This window comes from Ictidomys tridecemlineatus, chromosome X (assembly GCF_052094955.1).
Source record: "Ictidomys tridecemlineatus isolate mIctTri1 chromosome X, mIctTri1.hap1, whole genome shotgun sequence".
Classification (NCBI taxonomy): domain Eukaryota; kingdom Metazoa; phylum Chordata; class Mammalia; order Rodentia; family Sciuridae; genus Ictidomys; species Ictidomys tridecemlineatus.
This window is the reverse complement of record NC_135493.1, coordinates 39,758,630-39,780,043: the sequence shown is the minus strand read 5'-3', so window position 1 is coordinate 39,780,043 and position 21,414 is coordinate 39,758,630. Positions and strand designations below refer to the sequence as shown.

At 37.0% G+C, this 21,414-nt stretch overlaps 1 protein-coding gene across 2 annotated transcripts in view; it reads right to left on the bottom strand.

The window, feature by feature from the left end:
- Col4a6 (collagen type IV alpha 6 chain) overlaps positions 1-21,414 on the bottom strand; it is a 285,125-nt gene that overhangs the window by 144,249 nt on the left and 119,462 nt on the right. For both annotated transcript variants that reach the window (XM_040284113.2, XM_078034409.1), the window contains exon 3: positions 4,450-4,533. In XM_040284113.2, the coding sequence (XP_040140047.2) occupies positions 4,450-4,533 (84 nt within the window). The remainder of the gene's footprint in view (positions 1-4,449; positions 4,534-21,414) is intronic.

The window sequence follows — 21,414 nt, the reverse complement described above, 5'->3', positions numbered from 1 at the left end:
AAAAATAAATAAATAAAATAAAGATTTGTGTCCAACTAAAAAATAAATACATAAAAAAAGAACATAGGTCAAGCTAAAGCTTGAGATTCAGGAAACCACCCTATGACTGGCCAACATTAAGTACTGGGATGAGGACAGACCCCTGGGGGATCCCAATCAAAGTATGAAAAGAATTAGAAAACATTATTATGAAATCCAAGGGAACAGAGAGTTTCAGGAGAGAAGGAGGTGTCATGTGCAGCAGGAAGCTCAAGGAAGACAGAAGACAGAATGAAAATGTCCACTGGGTTTGGCAACAAGTTGTTTAATGGTGACCAGTGTCAAAATTGAGGAAAACTTACAGAGAGATGAGCAGTACATGGGCAATGAAGGCATCAAGCTCGTTTTCAGGCAGTTGTAGAAATGCTCAGGCACCAGAGCAGGTCTTGGGCAACATGAGCTTTAGCTTTGAAGAAGTAGAGAATAAGAACATAGGTGTGTGTCATAAAGTGATTGGTCAGGGCAGGAGGGTGAGTGTGACTGAGTGTGTGTGTGTGTGGGGGGGTACGGGACAAACAGGGAGGAGGAAAAGGTGTACTCAGCAATTGCTTAATTCAGGAGAAAATGAAAAGACCTCTTGGTTTCCATGGCATCAGTCAGTAATATAAGGAACACCAGCTGTTTTCAGGAGGAGAACAAACTGAAGAACTAGTGGTTAGTTCAACTGGGCTCTGGAATTCATGGGAAGCACATTTTGTGGTAGAGAAGTGAGAGGCTGCAGGCAACAGATAAGGAATTCTTAAGAAACTTGGCCTTAATTTCACATGAAATTCTAGTCTCATATGCTCTCAAGCAAGGACATTGATTCTCAAGCCATGGAATGAGACAAATAGTCCTTATCCAATGGAGAATATAATATTCTCTATTTTTTAAAATTCTAGCACTGCTAGATTATGTGTGTTAATGCTACTTCAGATGCTCTGGATAATGAAGAGTTTACCATGTTGTATAAAAAAACAAAACAGAACACTGCTAAAATAGAAAAAAACTGAATATTGAGGAAAACTGGGTTCAGAACAAAAGATACATCCTTCCTTCCTCCCTTCCTCAACTTCAGAGAAACACACACTGATGGAGTGTAATGCAGAGATAGCTTTCAGATCCAGTAGGTGAAAAAGGGAAGAATTACAATGTCAACCTAAAATGTTCTGTTCGTTCAAAGAACAGGGAAGAAATACCAGACAAGAGAGCAGCTCAAAAGAATGATTCTTTCAGATAAAACCTATGTCCACGAAAGAAAGAAAACTGAAAGTCAAATATTAAATCCAAATGTAAATGTCCAAGAGAGAAAACCCTTTATTTAACTCTAGGAGGTATATCATCTTTTAAAGTTGCCATTCTTTTAAAGTAAGCTAAATAAGATTTAACTAACAGTCTGGTGACCTTGGGCAAGTCACTTATCCATTTATTTGTTGCATATAGATACTATATAGCCCCTGAAAGGTGCACTGTGAGGCTTTTGAAAGTGAAAACTAGTGTACCAACATCAGACAAGAGCTTTACCAGGCAGGGCATACCTTGGAGAAATCAGTTTGAGAAAGATTCAATCAAAATGGTTTGTATTGCAGCTTGCTGGAGTGCTAGGTGTTGTATAAATGTCCCAGTCAGTTCAACAGGATTTTGGCAAAGGAAAAGTACATACTGCCCAGCAAGTTATGTGCTTGATGTCTCCCTAAGGCAGGAGACAGGCCTGCCAAGGGCTTCAGCATTGCTCAGGAGTGACCCAACCTTTTGTTCTTCTCCCAGCTCGAGAAGAACAGCTTGAAATCCAAATGGGGCCCCCTGTTCAGCTAAGGAAAACAGTCTCAAATCTTTCTGACAACTGCACAAAGGGGTACAGAGGGGCAGTTCTGCAGGGTCAATAGTGCTGTGGCTAGTTTAAACACTACCAATTGGCCCTGGGAACATAGGAGGGAAAGGAAGATGACTAAATGGGATCTGGCATCACGCAATATGTTCACATTTTGCCTCATGAACACCAGCCCCCTTATCTATTTGGAAAACAAGACAGATATTCTTGCTCTTGATTCATAAAATACAAATTGGCGTGGTTTGATAACCTTGACAAATGTTCTCAGAAACTTCAGACTTCACAAATAAACTTTTAGGAACATGTTTAATCACATAGAGGTTGTCTTTTAAATTCTAAAGGAAAACATTCTGAACAGGAATCTTCCATTTTCCTCCACCTCCTACCCCTTCAGCCACTTATCTGTTTCCAAAAGAGAAGCTAGACTTGGGCTCCAGATGTTTGGAACCCAATTGGGGGCTCTTCATGGAGTAAATCTACTGCTCTCCATCTTCAAAAATCCAAATTGCAGCCTGGGGTTAAACAATGAGGTCATTATAAGACATATTTGCCTGATGTAGTACTGATCTGTGGTTCAGATATAGATTTTCTATTTTTAACGGACCCCCAATTCAAAGAACAGTTCAGAGCTTTTTCTGAGTTTCCTGCTTGTTGGGTCTGATTAGCCATCTCTCTTGCCATAAGACATCAGGAAATGTTCCTTTGTGTCAAACCTCAAATTGCATCTGCTTCCACTTGGATCATTTTTATTTGCTCTATCTTTGCAGAGCTAAAGCCAAAAAGGAATCTTCATGTAGGACAGTAGTTAAAGGATTTGTCCAGTGAATTCACAGAAGAAATACCCACTTCCAATGAAGATGTGAAAAGATGCTTAAACTTACATATAGTCAGGGAATGGGATGATTTTCATTCACCATATTTGCAAAATATCAAGTGTTGGCAAGGGTAAAGAAACATGGGCACTCATTTACAATGCTAATGGGTATATGAATTGGAACATACTTTGTGGGGCTATTTGCCAGTAGCTTCAAAAGTTAAAAATGCTTGTTTTATTATTCTGATCCTTATTATCAACTCAGAGATGAGTATGTCCTGTTCAAATATTTCCACTATAACATTGACATTTTATAAAATAATAAAAATTCAGGAACAACTTGAGTGCCTAGTAAAAGGGGGATGGCTGAATTAAACTATGGGATAGAAGAAAAGATTTTAAAGACATAGTAAGTGGAAAAAAAGGCCCAGAACACACACACACACACACACACACACACACAAACACACAACTCACATGATTCTATTTTGGAAATAAAACCATATAAATACCTTCATTTTCTGGTTTTATTTCCAAAGTAGAATAATAAATGACATTATATAAATGATATATGGCATTTCACTTTGTACTGCTTACATGCTAAGAATGCATTTGTAAGTAGAACAAATAAAAAAATAAGAATAAAAAAGAATGCATTTGTATATTTACTGCATTTGTATATTTATTTTTCCTGGTTGTAGATCAGAGTCAAAGGCATGAGCCTTGGTGGCTACAGTGAACATTGCTTCCCTTGGGGGAAGTAGTGGGTAAGTGAGTGAAGTAAACATGTGAGAAATCAAAGGACCCAGGTAATAGCCAGGAATCTGTCATCAATTTTCTTTGTGACCCCAGGAAGTCATTTTCCTTCTGAGTCTTTTCTCTGTAAATCAGTGGCAAGATAAGAAGCTCACTAAGATGCCTTCCCTTTTTGATATTTTATGATTCTCTAAGTCTGTGTCGTTAATGTATAATAGGTCTGATCCTTTTTGATGAAGAGGTGGCTTTTTATTCTCTTCCTTCAAATTCTGGCATGGTTTGACATTTCACTTTACTGCAAATGGAAGATAATGAAAGAGAAGGTGGAGCATTCACCGTGTTCCCTGTTTGGCTATGTTTTTGAAAGTTCGGTTGACCTATTTATGCTACTACCTTCCTTTGACAGTGGAAGCTCTTTGGCTTTTTTGAGTGTGATGAGAGTGCACACATAATTCTGAAAGTTGAAAGATATGAATTCTACAGGGTGATCATAAATTATGAATATGCATACATATGTTTAATATATTGGACTGCCTTGAATACTTTTTCTACAACTTCATTCAGTAAAAATCAGAGATGTAATTCATTGGAGGGGGCTGAGAATTTACAGGAATTGATGTAAATGTTGTGTCAACATATTGTGTTTGTTGCAAATTGGACCACCTGTTGCCCAGAGCAGTAGGGAAAAACCAAGTGGATATAAATGAGTTATGAAAATTTGTACATATCTACAAACATTATCACAATCTGCTTGTGCACAGTCTAATTGACACTTGAAAATACTCTGATGAAACTGGGGAAACCTTGGCATTAAGTCAATGAAGGAAGACTACTCTTGGTCCCTCAGAGACTTTGACCAATCTTGTTCTATCTGTCATTATTTAGCAAAACTCCTTCCAGCTGACCCTCCTCACTTTGCTTGTTCCATGAGGTCAGAAGAGTAAATTCTAAGCAATTTAATTCTAAAGAAAACAGAAAGCAGCTCCCCCCCATGACTATTTGTCTTTCAACAATGCCATCAGTGACTTACTCTCGCTCCCTTCTCAGGAGAACATTTACAGGTCTCACTGCAGTCTTGGCCCCCGCATGGCTTTCCATAAGAGTTCTTCTCTCCCTGTTAAAAAAAGAAAAAAAGTTACTATAGCATGTGAACCTTAGCTACACTCCTCCTAACAATGTAAATTTTGTAGTTGACTAATGATTTCATCTTCTGGTGTCATTATTTGAAAGAAAAACTCATCTTAAACTAGTATCCCCTTAGGTCAGGTCTATATCTCACCAAATTGCCAGTTTGGTAGCTGCTTTGTGAATTGTGATTCAGACATTGCCTTGTTGGTAAAAATTCTAGTCACAAAATACAAGAGAATCTTTTTACACAGGGCTGGTGTGAAAACAGGTGTACAGTAACTTATGGGTTTGTATTCACTGAGGGAACAGTAGCTGTAGGAGAGAACCTAGGAGAAATTCAAGTGTTAGACATGTAGTGAAGATAAAAATGGCCACCTTGCACTCTGTTCTCATCTTCTCAGGCTCCATTTTTGCACACCATTCAAACTGTATAGTGGCATCCCATCCCCAATGAGTCAAATTCAAACTCTTCAGGTGATATCATATAGTATCACCCAAACTCTCCAACTTCATTTTCCCCCTCTTCAGCTTGATGATGATGATGATGATGATGATAATGATGATTATGATGATTAGCTGAATTTCTACAAGGCCATCACATGATCTGACATATACTCTGACTTTGTCCAACCTCACCGCCTCATTCTCTCCCTGGCTCACTCAAGCTTCAACTGCTTCAGTGAGCATTCATTCAGTAAGCATTTTAAAATATCAAGCCTGTTCTTGCCACAGGACATCTGTACTAGCTGTTACTACTTCTTGGAATATTTTCCCTTTGTTTTTTTTTTTTTTAAATTGGTGGCCTCTTTTCATCATCCAGGTCTCAGTTCAACGGTCCATTCTCAGAGAAGCCATTCCTGACCACTCAGCTTCAGGAAGTCCTCATTGCTTCCAATAATATCCCTTGTTACTTTTTCATCATTAGATATTTAGTCCTGGACCACTATAATGCTAACTCCATTAAAGTAGGACTTTTATCTGTCTTGTCCAATATTGTATCCCCAATGCCTACAACAGTGGATATTACTCAAGTAAAGTTTGATGATCACAGAAGTAGAGCTATGATTTGAACATAGGTTTGACTGACTCCAAAGTCTTGAACTTCACCTCTATGTTTTAGTGTTTCCTAAGACCTCTCTATACCAGAGCCTCAATACAAGACTCCAAACTGAGGGAAACTGCCATTCTGACCCTATCCACCTTGGGAAAAAAAGCAAAACATAAATTCTAACTAATATCTATAACAAAAACTTTATCTCTGGGATGGATTTAGTATCATCCAACTTTTTTGTTTAATGTTGGTCATTTTTTTTTCCGACGAGAAAGGCATATTTATGAGCCAGGCTCACACTTAATCATTCTTGCCTCTGTGTACTGTGTGCTTTTTCATGATTCCAAGGGATCACTGTAAATTTCTCAGATGGTCTCTTATCTCTTTAGACATTCCCACAATACTTTATCACCACAGCACTTCAGTAATAAGGTAGTGATGGCAGAGCTATGACAAAATATTGCTATTTTAGATTCCAAACACCTTCCTGATATGAGATATTTTATCTCTCTTCTATGCCTTTGACATGCTAAGTGCTATTGTACACTTTCCAGTTTGCCCTCCATTTTACAGTATATAGGATGAGCAAGTTTTTCATAAGGGTGAGATCAAGAGGTGCTCTGGGAGGAAGAAGCTGGGAGCTGGCATAGAATAAAGAACAGAAAGAGCAACATTGAATTTAACCTTCATGTTTGCCATCACTTTGTCTGATGTTGAATACTATATTGCTTGGGATTATGGATCATTTGCAATGGCTTCTCCATATATATTTGTATTTTCCAAGCAGTCTTCAATGAATAAGTGTATTAGAGGAAAATAGAGACATGTTATTAAATGATAAAACACATCCCTTTAACAAAGAGGACTCAACAGGTGTTGCAAAATTTGAACTGGCATCTGTCTGTATGTATGGCCTACTTCCAAATAGTGTCTCTGTGGGTATTCAATAAAATTGGCATATAAAAAAAGAATAAGCAAGATTATAGGGGATCAATTTTGTCTATCATAGAGTAAAAGTTTCCAGATCTTTAGTATGGAGGAAGAAGACTGGAGGCAAGGGGGTTGGATAAGAAAAGAAAAATAATCCCAATGTCAAGAGCTGAGCAAAAACATAAGGAATTTCTGCTAGAGGTGTTTCAGGAATTCACCAGAACTGGAGGCTGACACCTTCCTCCTAACAGACAGGAAGTCGTTACTGTCCTCTGTCACTTAAGAAAGTAACTAGAGAAGCCCTACTGGCCACAAGGCAATTTCCTGTGATGATAGCCCTGGCAGTTTCCCCAGGAGTGTTCAATTACACTAAGGTGGGTGGGGTAGAGTAGTTTTCAGGGAACATGACCAGACCAGGCCTCCTGCTCTGTCCTGACTTGCCTGGGGACACTCCAACCCCTGCTTAAGCAGGCCAAGGTGCTGGAGTCATTCCCACCTTAAAATGCTATCCCCTTCCTTTCAAAATCCAACTGTCCTTATGCCCATAGAAAATCAAAACTGGAAAGGCCTTGGAAGATCACCTAATACAGTGGTTCTTAACTCTATCAGACCAGCATGTCATTTTTATTACAATCATTTATTAATCTGCCTTCATCCTAAAAAGAAATTCATAAGAAGGTATAATAAAGATGCAAGCAATAATTTTAAAAGTACACAATATTACCTAATTATATTGCAAAGAAAAACAAAAGGAAAATCATTTATAATGAAACAATATGTATTTCAATATTTAAAAGCACATCCATGGCTATATGAGAAAACATAATGAAGTAGTGAGAGGCTAGCATTTCTACACAGAATCATCATGAAAGCCACAGCCTGCTGAAACAGAATAAATGACATTGGGTTGTGGTATTGGTGATTCAAGTATCAGGAATGCAGTTAGATTGGTGCAGTGATTCTCTGAAATGTGAATAACTCATGGTCATGTTCTGGAAGAAAATTACAGTCTTCCCCTTATTTTACTAGGTTGTTTTAATCAGGAAAAATAAAACCATTAAAAATTCACTTCAATATGTAAAATGTAATCACATTCTAGACTCAGACAATTATAAAGTTTTCACCTCCATGAATGTCTCGAGTCTAGTAGGGTAGGATGGAGTTCAATACTTTGTAGTGTATAGAACATTTATCATTTAAGGCCCCCACTTATTAAATGCCTCTCTTGCATTTGAACAACCAAATATGTCTCATAATTTCCAAAATACCTCCTGAGGGCAGTGTACTTCTATTTAGCACCACTGTTCTACCCCAAATCATCCATTTTACAGATGAGAACAATGAAGGAAATTACTTTGGTCTGGATCACACTGCTAGCGAGTAGACCCCAGCACTTCTGAGTCTAATGCTATATTCTTTCCACTGGTCCATATGTCTCTATTCCAGGTTCAAGGTCCATTTCTGTCATGACCTCACCAGCTCCAGTGAAAATCCACAGCACTCATTAAATGTCCCATTCAATGGGTAAACATCCCATTTTCTAAGGGACAGTCTTTGTACAGCTGAGAGTCTTGTTTCCTCATCCAGACAGCATGGTCTATAATGGAAAGTCAACCTACTTTATCTCTTCATATATCCCCATATTGTTAAAGAGGCAAAACTATGTTCTAGCTACTACTTGAGGCAGTATACCTTGGTTAATATTATAAGTTCTGGAGCCAGCCTATACAGGTTTAGGTTTAAATAGTAACTCTTAATATTTCCTATTGTGTGAACTTAGGCAAGTGACTTACCTCTCTGAAACTCAATTTTCCCATATGTAAAATGAGATGCCAAGAATATTTGTAGTATTGGGTTTGACTGGAAGATACAAGGAATGCAAAGCATTGTGGTAACTCACTATATACACTAAATGTATTACTTTCACATGCCAGACTACTCAGCATTTCTGCAACATTCTGGTCTCTCTCTGCAGCCAATTTTCAAATGGTATGAACTATTATTGCTGTGCCAGTTTGTCTATAACTGATGTCTACTCTGCTTGGTCAGAATGTCCACTTGGATTTACTTTTGTCTATACCTTATTGCCAAATTTCTGTGAGAGGTGACCAGGGATAGGACCCAGGGATGCTCTACCACTGAGCTATAGCCCCAGCCCTTTATAATTTTTAAATTTTGAGACAGGGTCTTGCTAAATTGCAGGAGCTGGCCTCAAACTTGTGATTCTTCTGCCTCAGTCTCCTGAGTTGCTGGATTATGGGTGTGTACCACTGTGCCCAGACTGATTGCTAATTTTTGTTTTTAGATAGGGTATCTCTAAGTTGCTTTAGGGCCTCACTAGACTGCTGAATTTGGTTTTGAACTTGCAATCCCCCTGCCTTAGCCTCCCAAGTTGCTGGGATTATAGGCATGTACCACAGTGCCTGGGCCCCAACTGTCATTTTTTTAAAAAATATATTTTTAGTCGTAGTTGGACACAATACCTTTATTTTATATATTTATTTTTATGCAGTGCCAGGCCACACACATGCTAGACAAGTGCTCTACCACTGAGCCACAACCCCAGCCCGTCAAAAAATTTTTAATGTCACTTTTATCTCACACACTTATTTCCTTGCTGATTTTTTTTGGCCAAAATGCCCTCCTACCTGATTTTCCCATTTACCATAAACCAAATTTCTATTCATTTTTCAAAACCCCGGCAGAAACACCCTTTTCTTGGCAGAGGTGTCCCCAAGTTCTGCCTTCCTCTCAGCAATTTCAGGCAGAAGTTCTTGTTCTCTCCTCTTTGCTGATAATGATTTGTTATACTTTACTCAATCTATTTGGTTCTTCCATCAGACTTGGATCAGGACTGTGACTTACTCTTCTCTACCTGACACAAGCAGGTAATGGAATGTGAAATAATTGCTCAGAATAAGTCAGTTACAAGTGTTAGATTAGCAAAAGCTATGATTCTTCCTGTCCCCTTAGTTTCCTGAAATAAAGAGTTAAATCATAGTATCCCTTCCACTGAACAATACATTTTTCTAGTCATCAACAGTGCTTTCTGCTATAAGTGGTGGCAGGGGTGACAATGATATAAAAGATATCCCAGGAAGCAAGAGATTGGATGTAAGCAGAGTGTAGCATGGTTTGCAAAGCTCAGTTATCTTCATGAGCAGTTTGTTCCAGAAGCTTGGGTCATAGAAGGCTGATTGTATAACATTTTATTTTGACCATGCATTCAACAAATATTTATTAAGCACCTACTACATGAACATGCACTGTAATAGATACGGGTGTAGAGCTATGGCCATAATTGAAACCAAGTCCCTGTTCTCAGTGTTTATAATCCAAATGGAAGATACAAAATAAACAAATACTGATACTTGTCAGATGATATGTGCTTTGGAAGAGAATAGATCAGGTTATGAGAAATAGGAAGCACTGGGGTCACAATATTATCTTTTATAAGAAAGTCAGGAAAGGTCTTGATTAAGAGGTGACTTCTGAGCAGAATACTGTTTCTCAAAGCTCAGTCCTTGAAGCAGCATTATCACCCCCAGAAACTTGTTAGAAATGCAAATTCTTGCCTACTTTCAGGTCTACTAGATCATACACTTTAGAGTTGGGGCTTGGATTTATATTTTTACAAACCCTTCAGGTGATCCTGATGAAAACTAACATTTGAGTAACACTGCTGTAAAAAAAATGGGGGAGCAAGCTATGTAGATAAATGGGGAAAGAATATTCTGGCAAAAGGAAAAGCAAGTACCAGGGTAATTGGTGAGAGACTGTGCTTGGGATTTTGGCTAAATAACAAGGAGGCTAGAGTGCTGGAATGAAGAAGAATGGGGCAGATGGTGAAGCCAGAGATGGAGCAGGGCCCAGATCATATAAGCTTGTATAAGCCACTTTATGAACTTTGCCTATGGAAAGTCATTGAAAATTTTTGAACAGGAGTGACATCAACTTATTTACCTGCCATGTGAAGTATAATGGGGCAAGGGTGAAGGAAGAAGGCAAACTTAAGAGTCTATGGTAGTCCAGCAGATGGATAATGGTCACTTGAACCAGAGGGGCAGTTGTAGTGTCTGGAAGAAGTGGGCAGGGGGTGCGATTCTAGATTTCTTTTTGCAGTGCGGGGGATTGAACTTGTGCACGCTAGACAAGTGTTCTAGCACTGAGTTCTCTATCACTCAATCAGGCCTTCTTGATAGATTTGAAGGTAAAACTGCTAGTATTTATGGATGCATTGGTTATGGGATGTGATTGAAATAAGGGCTTGAGGGATGACTCCAAAGTTTCTGTGCTAAGCAACTAGAAGAATGTGATTGTCATTTATTCAGATGGTGAAAATTCTCAGAATTATTGACTTGTTGGGGGAAGTGTATCAGGAATTCTGAGTTTAAATTTTTTTTGTAGTTATAGATGGATACAATACCTTTATTTTATTTGTTTATTTTTATGTGGTGCTGAGTATTATGCTAGGCAAGCGCTTTGCCACTGAGCTACAGCCAAAGCCTAGGAATTCTGGTTTTGAGATGTCTGTTAGACATCTAAATGGAGAAATTGAGTAACTAGCTCACTATGAAAGTCTGCAGTTCAAGCGAGATGGATAGCTTGGAAACGTACATATGGTGCCTTAGCATAGACTTAAAAATGTTGTGTTAACAAACACCAGACCTCAATGGTTTAATACAACAAAGTTTTATTTCCCACTCATGTCACAATCCAATGAAGGATCAGTAACTATCTTTCAAAGATGATTCTTTGAAGGATTTCTATGCCTCCTTTGTCTAGCAACTTCACTATCTCAGATGTTAGTACCTGTACTCTTTTTTATTAATTACAAAAAAAATTAGAAGTGCTGGGTAATAAATCCACAGCTTCACACATACTAAGCAAGCACTTTTAGTAGCTGCTCTTGATTCCAGATGACTGTGATGAATGTATCTCTCATGCTCATATTTCTCTTAACAAGAACCAGGCAGCTTGAACAATGTAACATCATGAAAAGCAAGAGAGAATGTTGATTATATGGTTATGGCAATCTCTTCTACTATTGGTATATAAATCCATGAGTCTAAGATATGATTACCAAGGTAGTGAGCATAGGTGAAGGGAAGAGAAGACATTCTTATAGGAATCACTAAGGTACTTCAATGTTAAGAAAATGTGAGGAGGCATCAGAGAAGGAGTCTGAGAAAGTGGATCTAGTGAAAGTATTAGAGAATCAAGACAGAGGAAGGAGTCCTGGAAGGCAAGTGAAGAAAGTGTTTCAAAGAGATGAGTGATAACTGTGTTAAATTGGTCACAGGTCAAGTAAGATTAGCTATGGGAGCATACCAATGGATTTAGCAATGTGATAGTCGGGACTAGGGAAGTATCAGTGGGTTGGTGGGGCTAAAATCCGGATTGTGATGAATTCAATGGGAAGTGATAAGTTGGAAACTAGATGCTATGGTTTAAACCTAAAATGTCCCCCCACCAAAGTATCATATAATTGGAGATAGGATTTTGGGGAAAATGATTGGATTATGAAGGCCCTGACTGCATCAGTGGATTAATCCATTGATGGATGAATAAACTACTGGGAGGTGAGACCTAGTTGGAGAAAACAGGTCCCTGGGGGCATGCTCAGGAAGGGGGTATCTTTTCTCTGGCCCCCTTTTTCTCTCTGTTTCCTCCTCTAACTGTTCTTGTCAGGTATTTCTGTCTCAGTAATGAAAAGCTGACTAACATACTAAGAGAAATCCAGTATAGTCGATTATTTCCAGGAGTAAAAGAAAGGGGAGAAATAGTACCATAGTCAGAAAGGAATATTGGATTGAAATAATGCTTTTTTTAGGATTGTAGGAAACAAATGTGCAAGTATTTTGAGGAAAAATGTGTTGATACAGGAGACAGAGGAGAAAATTTGGGGGGTAATTTTAAGCAGAGAACGTAGTGTCTCATATACAAATTAATGGAATGTCCTTAGATAAAGGCATGGGAAGTTTATCCACAGTGACAGTGTGAGAAGACAGAATATGTGGATACAGATACAAGTAGGTTGGTTGGTGTGGAAGTAAGACTGTGAGGAAGTTCTTTCCAGTGAAGCATGAATCAAGTTCAAGAGTTTAGAATTAAGAATGTAGGAAAGATGAAGTGTGAAATGGTCAGTTAAGATGGTAGGAGAATGTATCAGCTAAGGACATGTGGAAGGATTGCAAAGCAGCTCTGAAAGTCCACTTGAGATTGATGGTCATGCATTTGAAGAAATAACCAGTTACCAATACTGTAATACTTTGTTCAGATGTATGAGTAAAGATTCAGATTAGAGGATGAGCTGCATATAATCAGTGTTGGGGTCTGCTAATGATAAAGGAAAGAAGAGGGGAAAGGGAATCAAAGGTATAAGGAAAAGTGATGGACTGTGAGTCCTGAGTTTCCTAAGAAGAGAAATAAGAATAGGCAGTGTGTAAAGGGCAGTAAAAAGGTAGTAGGATCAATGGATGATTGATCCTGTGGGGTTGAAGAGATGCATGGATTTTAGGAGTGAGACTGTGTCTCAGAAGAAAGAAGAGGAAGTAATGGAAAGAGGTTAGGGCCTGTTAGTACTTTACATAGTGCAAAACAAGATAGTCCATGGAATATAATAAATGTTTCTTGAATTATCCCACTAACTGGTGATTGAAATGGATGTTCAACCCTGGTTTCAAACAATATAACAAAACAATAATATTTTAATAACACAGGCTTCTTCAAAATACTTTTCACACTGAATCTCATTTGATTTTTCCACCACCAATCTGAAATAGATATTTTGATTGTATGTGTATGTAGTGACATAGACACAAAACAATATTACAATGATTAATTTATATCTTTGCCTGCCATTTTTGACATTAACTTCCTTTGAGATAAAGACCTTGGTTTGTTCAACCATAAGACAAATCAATTTAAATCCTCTAGGCTTCAATTTTCTGCACTATAAAATGTAACAATATTTTACTTTGCAGGGTTTTGTGAAGTTAAAGGACATAATGTCCCTAGTAAAGTGTTTGGCACATACATTGTGCTCAGTGTTAGCTGGTATGATCTATGATTGTAGTATCTAAAATTATGAAGGAAGATATTAAATAGGTGCTCATTCAAAGACCAATTCACATTTAAACATGAGGAAATGGAGTCTCAGTTATTAAGTGAGTTCCTCAACATAAGAAGTCAAGTACCAGAATTGGAATAAGAAACCAGTTATCCTCTGCCTTTTTTTCCCCAACAGATTTGCTGCCACTAATTCCAGTAATTAGCCTGAAACTGAGAAGTAAGGAAAAACAATAGAAATATTGGGAATGATGCCTTTTTGTACACTTTTCACACTATTAACTTTGCTTACTTTACAATATTACTTGTACTATTTGTATACTTTCTAAAAAAAATCTTCACATGATTCTCATAACTACTTTTGAAACAAAAAAAAAGAATTTTTATATGTCCATTTTCTTCTTTTAAAATTTAATTTATTTTGATTAGGTATATATGATAGCAGAATACATTCCATTCTCTAGATTAAGAAAAAAATCTAGAGTTTTGGAGAATTGGTGTCATTTGCTATTTAAATGACAGTATGAAGGCTCAAACCAGGGCTTCTCTTTTCAATGCACAGCTAAACATCTAAGAGGGAATAATAGTACAAGATGCTGAGATACCCTTTCAAGATCTTCATTCCCTGTTGCTGGCATCAGGGTATGGAAATCCAGAGGGGCCTCTGTTGTTCTATAAAAACTGTTTCTGAGGTCACATTCATAATAAGGGTTATCACAAGCATCTTCTATGAATCTAGCCAAGGACTTAACTTTTATCTCACTGGACTGTCCCAGTTACTGAGGTGGGCACTATTACTGTCATCATTTTACAGATGAAGAAACTGAGGCTTAAAAGGGTTATGTCAGCTGGAGAGTGGCACAAATTCAAATCCAGTTTTGACTCAAATCTTAGAACTCTTCCACTAAGCCAGGTCCCCTTTAGCATCATCCTAGTTTTCTGAACTTTATGCTAGTAATACAGAGAATCTGACTCGACTTTGAGCAATTCTAAAACAAAACCCATTTTTGAAATATAAACAAACACAGACATTAAACCAAGCTGGGTTCTGTCCCACATTTGATGTTCATTTAAGTTTTAAGAACATCTCCCTATGAGTTTATGAATGAAAGACTCTGAGAAGGAAGTCATCTGTGGGAGCTGGCTCCCTGCCAGGTAGGACTTGTCACCTCCCCCCATTAAGAAGCTGACACCAGACATTGCTGAGTAGTTCAGGAAGGCATTTTCCCTCCAACATCTGCTCAACTGTATTTGCACCATACACAAACATAACTGACAGGGTCAGGGAGTGGGAGAGGAATAATAAGCACGCTGTATTTCACTTGAAAAGCATGATGATACAGTATTGTCCACGTAGAACTTAAAGTAAATTCACCAGGGGTTGGGGCTGTAGCTCAGTGGTAAAGCCCTTACCTTGCATGCGTGAGGCACTGGGTTGGATCCTCAGCACCACATAAAAGTAAATAAAGATACTGTGTGTTCATCTGAAACTATATATATATATATATATATATATATATATATATATATATATATATATATAAATTCACCAATCATATGCTTACCACTCAAACAGAAAAACTAAATGTTGCCTATAATGTTCTTAAAATAGTTGCTTCCCTTTTATCTGCCAGTATTACTGAGTAGCTATAAAAGACAAGCATTTCCTAAGGCTAGTCACTGGGAGCAGAAGAGGAATGCTTAAGGCTTAAGACTGGAAGGGTCAAAGGATCAGAGGTCCTGGTATCCATGTAATTAGGGTGGCTAGATTTAGCAAATAAAAATACAGGATGCTGAATTGTTTGAATTTCAGAAAAACAACAAATAAACTTTAGTATGAGTATGTCCTAAATTATTGCAAGTATTTTCCATGCAATATTTGGGACATACTCCAATTAAAATTTAACAGAGTGTACCTTATTTTATCTGAAAATCCTACAAATAATATCATGACAATTGTGTGATAAGTTCTGTTGTGAGGTGTGTCTAAATAATTGTTAGTAAAAAATTTCAAAGTACAAATTCTGCCAAGTAGTTTTTAGAAAATTAAGAGAGGACTCAAATTTCTTTTTGTAATTGAGTCATTTTTACTTGTTTAAATTCTGAGATGCTATCCTAGGTAGGAGGAAAAAGGTAGAGTTATAACTAACATTGCAAAGATTAAGTTCATTCACTTACTCAACAAATGTTTATTGAATGCCTGCTGTGTACCAGCTACTGTGCTAGATTCTGGGGATACAATGATAAAAGTTAAATATGACTTGTATATGAATACTCATAGCAGCTTTATGCATAATACACCAAACTGGAAATAGCTCAAATGTCCATCAACAGGTGAATGGACAAACAACATATGATATATTTGTATAATGGGATACTTATTATTCATGAAGGAATGAAAAAATAAACTATTTATAAATGTAACTGCATGACTGAATCTTATAGACATTGGGTGAAAGAAGACATAAATCTAAGAGCATCATATTCAGTATGAATCCCCTTATAGGAAATTCTACAACAGGCAAAGTGCATATATGCCAATAGGAATCAAGACTGGTGGTTACTTCCTATGGTGATGGAGCATAGAGTTGGTTGAGGGCATAAGGGTACTATCTAGGATTAGGGATATATTCTATATTTTTTGAGGGGTAATGTTTTTGAGTGTACACATTATCCTAAATTCATCAAGCTACATATTTATTATCTGAAAACTTTTTGTTTATAAACTATAATCCAATTAAAACAATAGATATAGTCCCTGCCACCATGGAATTTACATTCTCATATGGGATACAGATACTTATACAAACACTTTATGATAATTGTAATAATGGTAATGGGGAAAAAGATGATACAAATATTTACAACTTCAAGTCATGAAAACATCAACATTTTTCCTTCACTCAGCAAACATTCATTGTCTACTCCATGCCAGGCACTGGTTTATATACCCTAGTGTATACTGTTAAAGTAGACTTGGTTCCCTGATCTTACAGAGCTTATATTATTACAGGGGAGAAAGACACAGTAAAAGTAAATGATAATTTTCAAATTATAAGTGCATTGTATGCCAGAAATGAGACTACTAGAAAGAAAAGGGAACACAAAACAGTGGCATCTGGATTGGTGGGATCAGAGGTTCATATAAGAGAGTGTGGTTTAAACTGAGGTCTTAAGAATGATGAAGCATCAACTAGGGCAAGGGATGGAGGTGAGGCAGACAATCTTTCTGGAAGAAAGGATGGTATATGCACATGCCCTATGGTGCATGGAGAATGCCTATGGAGAGAGAGAATGGCACACAAGAGAAAGTAAAAGAAAGCCACGTCAGTTGGGCTGGGGTTGTGGCTCAGTGGAAAAGCACTTGCCTAGCAAGTGTGAGGCACTGGGTGCGATTATCATTACCACATAAAAGTAAATGAATAAAATAAAGGTCCATTGAGAAACAAAAAATACTAAAATAAAAAAGAAAGCCACGTCAGGTGTTGTGATGCATGTCTATAATCCCAGCAACTCAGGAGGCTGAGGCAGGAGGGTTGCATGTTTGAGGCCAGCCTCAGTAACTTAGCAATATCCTGTGTAAAAAAAAACAGTTGTAAAGAGAGGGCTAGAGAGGTATGTCAATGGAAACCACGCATGATCCCCAGTAATATAAATAAATAAATGCCAAGTGGCTGAAATAAGAAAGTAATGGGGAGAGTGGCATGAGATGATGCTGTATAAGTAGACAAGGACCATTTTATGCAGAGTCCTTCTAAGCCATGTTAGACAGTTGATTTTTATCCTCAGACAAAGTACAAGTCACTTGATAATTTTCATTAGAGAAGAATTAACATGATAATATTGAGGTTTTCGAGAAATCATTCTAGATTGGTCTAGTGACAGTGTGGATGTGGATGGAAATAGGTGGTAGTGAGTTGGGGAGACCAATTAGGAAACTGTTGCAGTGGTTCATGTGAGAGAAGATAGTGGCCTGAACAAGGATTATGGTGGTTTAATACTGAGAAGGAAATGGACTTAGAAGATATTTAAATAGAGGGGACATAACCAGAAATGGACAAGGCTGGAACAAAGGCTTTCTCACACAGAGTCTGTGTCACTGATTTGAAGACAAGTTTAAGGCATATCTGTTATATATAAAGGCACTGTGTTAGGCACTATTGAAAAAAAGACAAACATCTAGAAAATGCACTGGTATTCCTTGAACTTGAAGAAATAAATACCAGATAAAAGAAAGAATTATGATCAAAAGAAGAGTGAGAAACACCATGAAGAAGGTAAAGACATTATCTTCCTAAAATGTAGATGTGATCGCGTTTTGTCTCCCCTTAAAAGTCTTTAATGACTTCTCATTACCTACAAAATTCAAAATCCAGACATGACATTTAAGGGCATTATAAATCAGATTTGACCAATCATTGGAGGCCCATATATCACCTCTTGTACACTGGACATAGAGAAATATTCATTGGTATTTAATTTTCCTGGAATACCTTTCATATTATATTTCTGTGGAAATCCTAGTCATCCTTTTCTCTCTTTTTAAGTAACAGCTTTATTGAGATATAATTCATATACCATACAATTCACACATCCATTGTTAAAAGGCACCTTCCCTCTTTCCAATTAATAACACTTTTAATGTCTAATTATTATGTCTGTTGTCCACTCTAACAGCCTTCCTTTTCAACTACTTCACAGAAATTGTGGTGAGTGTTATCCATTAAAAATACACAAAATTGGGGCTCGGGATGTGGCTCAAGCAGTAGCACGCTCACCTGGCATGCATGTGGCCCGGGTTCGATCCTCAGCACCACATACAAACAAAGATGTTGTATCCGCTGAAAACTAAAAAATAAATATTAAAAAATTCTCTCTCTCTCTCTCTCTCTCTCTCTCTCTCTCTCTCTCACACACACACACACACACACACACACACACACACACATACACACACACACTCTCTCTTTAAAAAATACACAAAATTATTTCAGGTGATTAGATTTAACCTTTTTTTTTCAGCTGTGCAATGAACGCATGGTGAGTTTGCATGTTCTTCTATGTTCTGCAAGCCTACTTACTATTCCTACTACTAGACCTCAGGTATGCAGGGAGTGTCATGTACTTCAGTGTGTCTGGGCCCAGAGTTTCTTTCTTTTTTTTAAATACTTGTTTTTTAGTTGTAGTTGGACAGAATACATTTATTTATTTATTTATTTTTATGTGGCACTGAGGATCTAACTCACATGTGCTAGGCAAGCACTGTACCACTGAGCCACAACCCCAGCCCCTGGGCCCAGAGTTTCATTGCTCATTATTGTATGATGCCTTTAGAAAAATCACCCCAAGTTAAAAACAAAAAATCATTTAGTGTTTCTACTTGTGAGCCCAAGTTAGGATCAAAGACTCTCTTAAGAACTGAAATGAACTCCTAGAGGAATAGGAAAGGAATGGGATTTCCAGGACAGAGGCTGCAGCCTTTTGGAAATATCCTGATGGATTACCTCCTCTAGTATTAAGTCCAAATGGTCAAGTATACTGCCATTTCTTCCTTCTGTGCTAGGAGGAGGGAATCTAACACATGCCCAGTTGAGATAGACAGGGAGTCCATGTGGAGTTAATCAACAGTGGTAACTATGAGAAAACAAAATGGAAGACAAATTAAAGTCATTTCCTTGAAGATACTTCACTAATGGTGTAGAAAGGCTCTAAGGCCTATGGGCATCAATAAGGTTAAAGCTGTTTCACCTTGGTCAGAGATGAGGAAAGATGATATCCTGGAGAGAGGACTCTAAAACATAAACATAGAATGGCATGCAGAAATCTAGTCTTTATGACTAGGGGGATAAACAAGAGGGGGAAAATCCCACAAAGTACAAAATGTAGTACATAGTAAACCAGAACCTCTGTCTTAATTTGACAAAAAGAAGTTACTTTTACCTAATTTTATGATTTCACATTTAAGCTGTGAATTCTTTGGAAGTTAATTTTCAATTTTCTTTTAGCATGAGCAAAACAAACCAACTGGTCACATACGCCCGAATTTCTAAAATTAGGAGAAATACTCCTAATCCCTTCTAATATGCAGAAAATAGAAACTAGTCAAGTAGTCTACTTTAGTTGGTGGGAACAGACTTTAAAAGTATCATGTCAAAAAAATAAACCATTATATGTCATAAGCAAAGTTTAACCTCCAATTCATTTTTTTAGGGGGGCTCAGCCAAGCCCACAGGCAAAGGAGTGGTCTAGTATTTGTTTCCCATTCTGTGTTTCATTATTTCAAAACTAACTTACTTTCTGTTTCTAGGTAGAGTAACATGAAAACTGGTTTTATTAAAGGTTTTATGTGGAAGGCCTTAGCTATATCTTTGGTAATTCATTTGCAAGACATTATCTACCAAATCTCACTGAAAAAGATACAGATGATCTGAATAGTCCTTTATCTATTAAAGAAACTGAATTATTAGTTAAAAATCTCCCCACAAAGGAAACTCCTAGGGCATATGACCTCACTGATGATTTCTACCAAACACTTAAACCAATCCTACTCAAATTCTTCCAACTTATCAACTTATCAACTCAATCTGTGAATCCAGCTCTACCATTACAGACCAATATTATTCAGGAATATAGATACAAATATTTTAAATAAAATTTTTGAAAATTTGAATCCAACAATATATAAAAACGATATTGCATTATGACAAATGTGATTGGGGGGGTAACTGGGGATTTAATCCAAGGATTCTTTAACACTGAGCTGTACACTTGGCCCTCTTAATTAATTAATTAATTAATTAATTTATTTAGTTAGCAACAGGGTCTCACTAAGTTGCTTAGTGGTACAATAAATTGCTGAGCCTGGCCTTAAACTTGCAATTCTCCTGTCAGCCTCCCAAATTGCTGGGTTACAGGCATGTGTCACTGTGCCTGGCTGATCAAATGAAATTTATTCCAGAAATTGTAGGTTAATTTAACATCCAAAAATCAATTAACATAATTCATCATGTTAGCAAACCAAAAAAGAAAAAAAGTGATTATCTCAAAGATGCCAAAAATGAAACTGATAAAATCCAACATCCATTCTTATTAAAAATACATACATCCGCATATATATGGTCTACTGATTTTTGACAAAATTGAAAAGGTAATCCAGGAGAGAAAATATAGTCTTTAACAAATGGTACTGGAACAACTTGACATCCATCCATATGCAAAACTGATAAATAAATAACTTTGATCTGCACCTTATACTGTATAAAAATCAACTCAAAATGAATAACAGATATAAATGTAAGATGAAACTTTATAATTTTCACTAGAAAATTAGGAGAAAATCTTTGTACTCTTAGATTAGGCAAAGATTTTATAGATACAATATTAACAACTTGATGTATACAAGAAAATTGAGAAATTAGACATCATTCAAATTAAAAACTACTTTTGGAAAATAATCTTAAGAGAATTTAGAGCCAAGCCTAAGACTGAGACAAAATATTTGCAAATTACAAGCCTTATAAGGAATTATTGATACAAGCAACATTATGAATAATATAAAAATAATTATGTTGAGTCAAACAAGCCAGAAAAACATACATATTCTATATCTCCATACATAGAATTCTAGAAAATTAAAATTTATCTGTAGAGACAGAAAGCACACTTCCTATTGATCAAGGATAGGGCCTGGTGGAGAGGTGTGGCGGGAAATTACAAAGAAGTACAAGACAACTTTTAGGGGTGATGGATATGTTCATTGTCTTAACTAAGGTTATACATTTATGGCTGTAATCATGAGCCTAAGTCTATCAAACT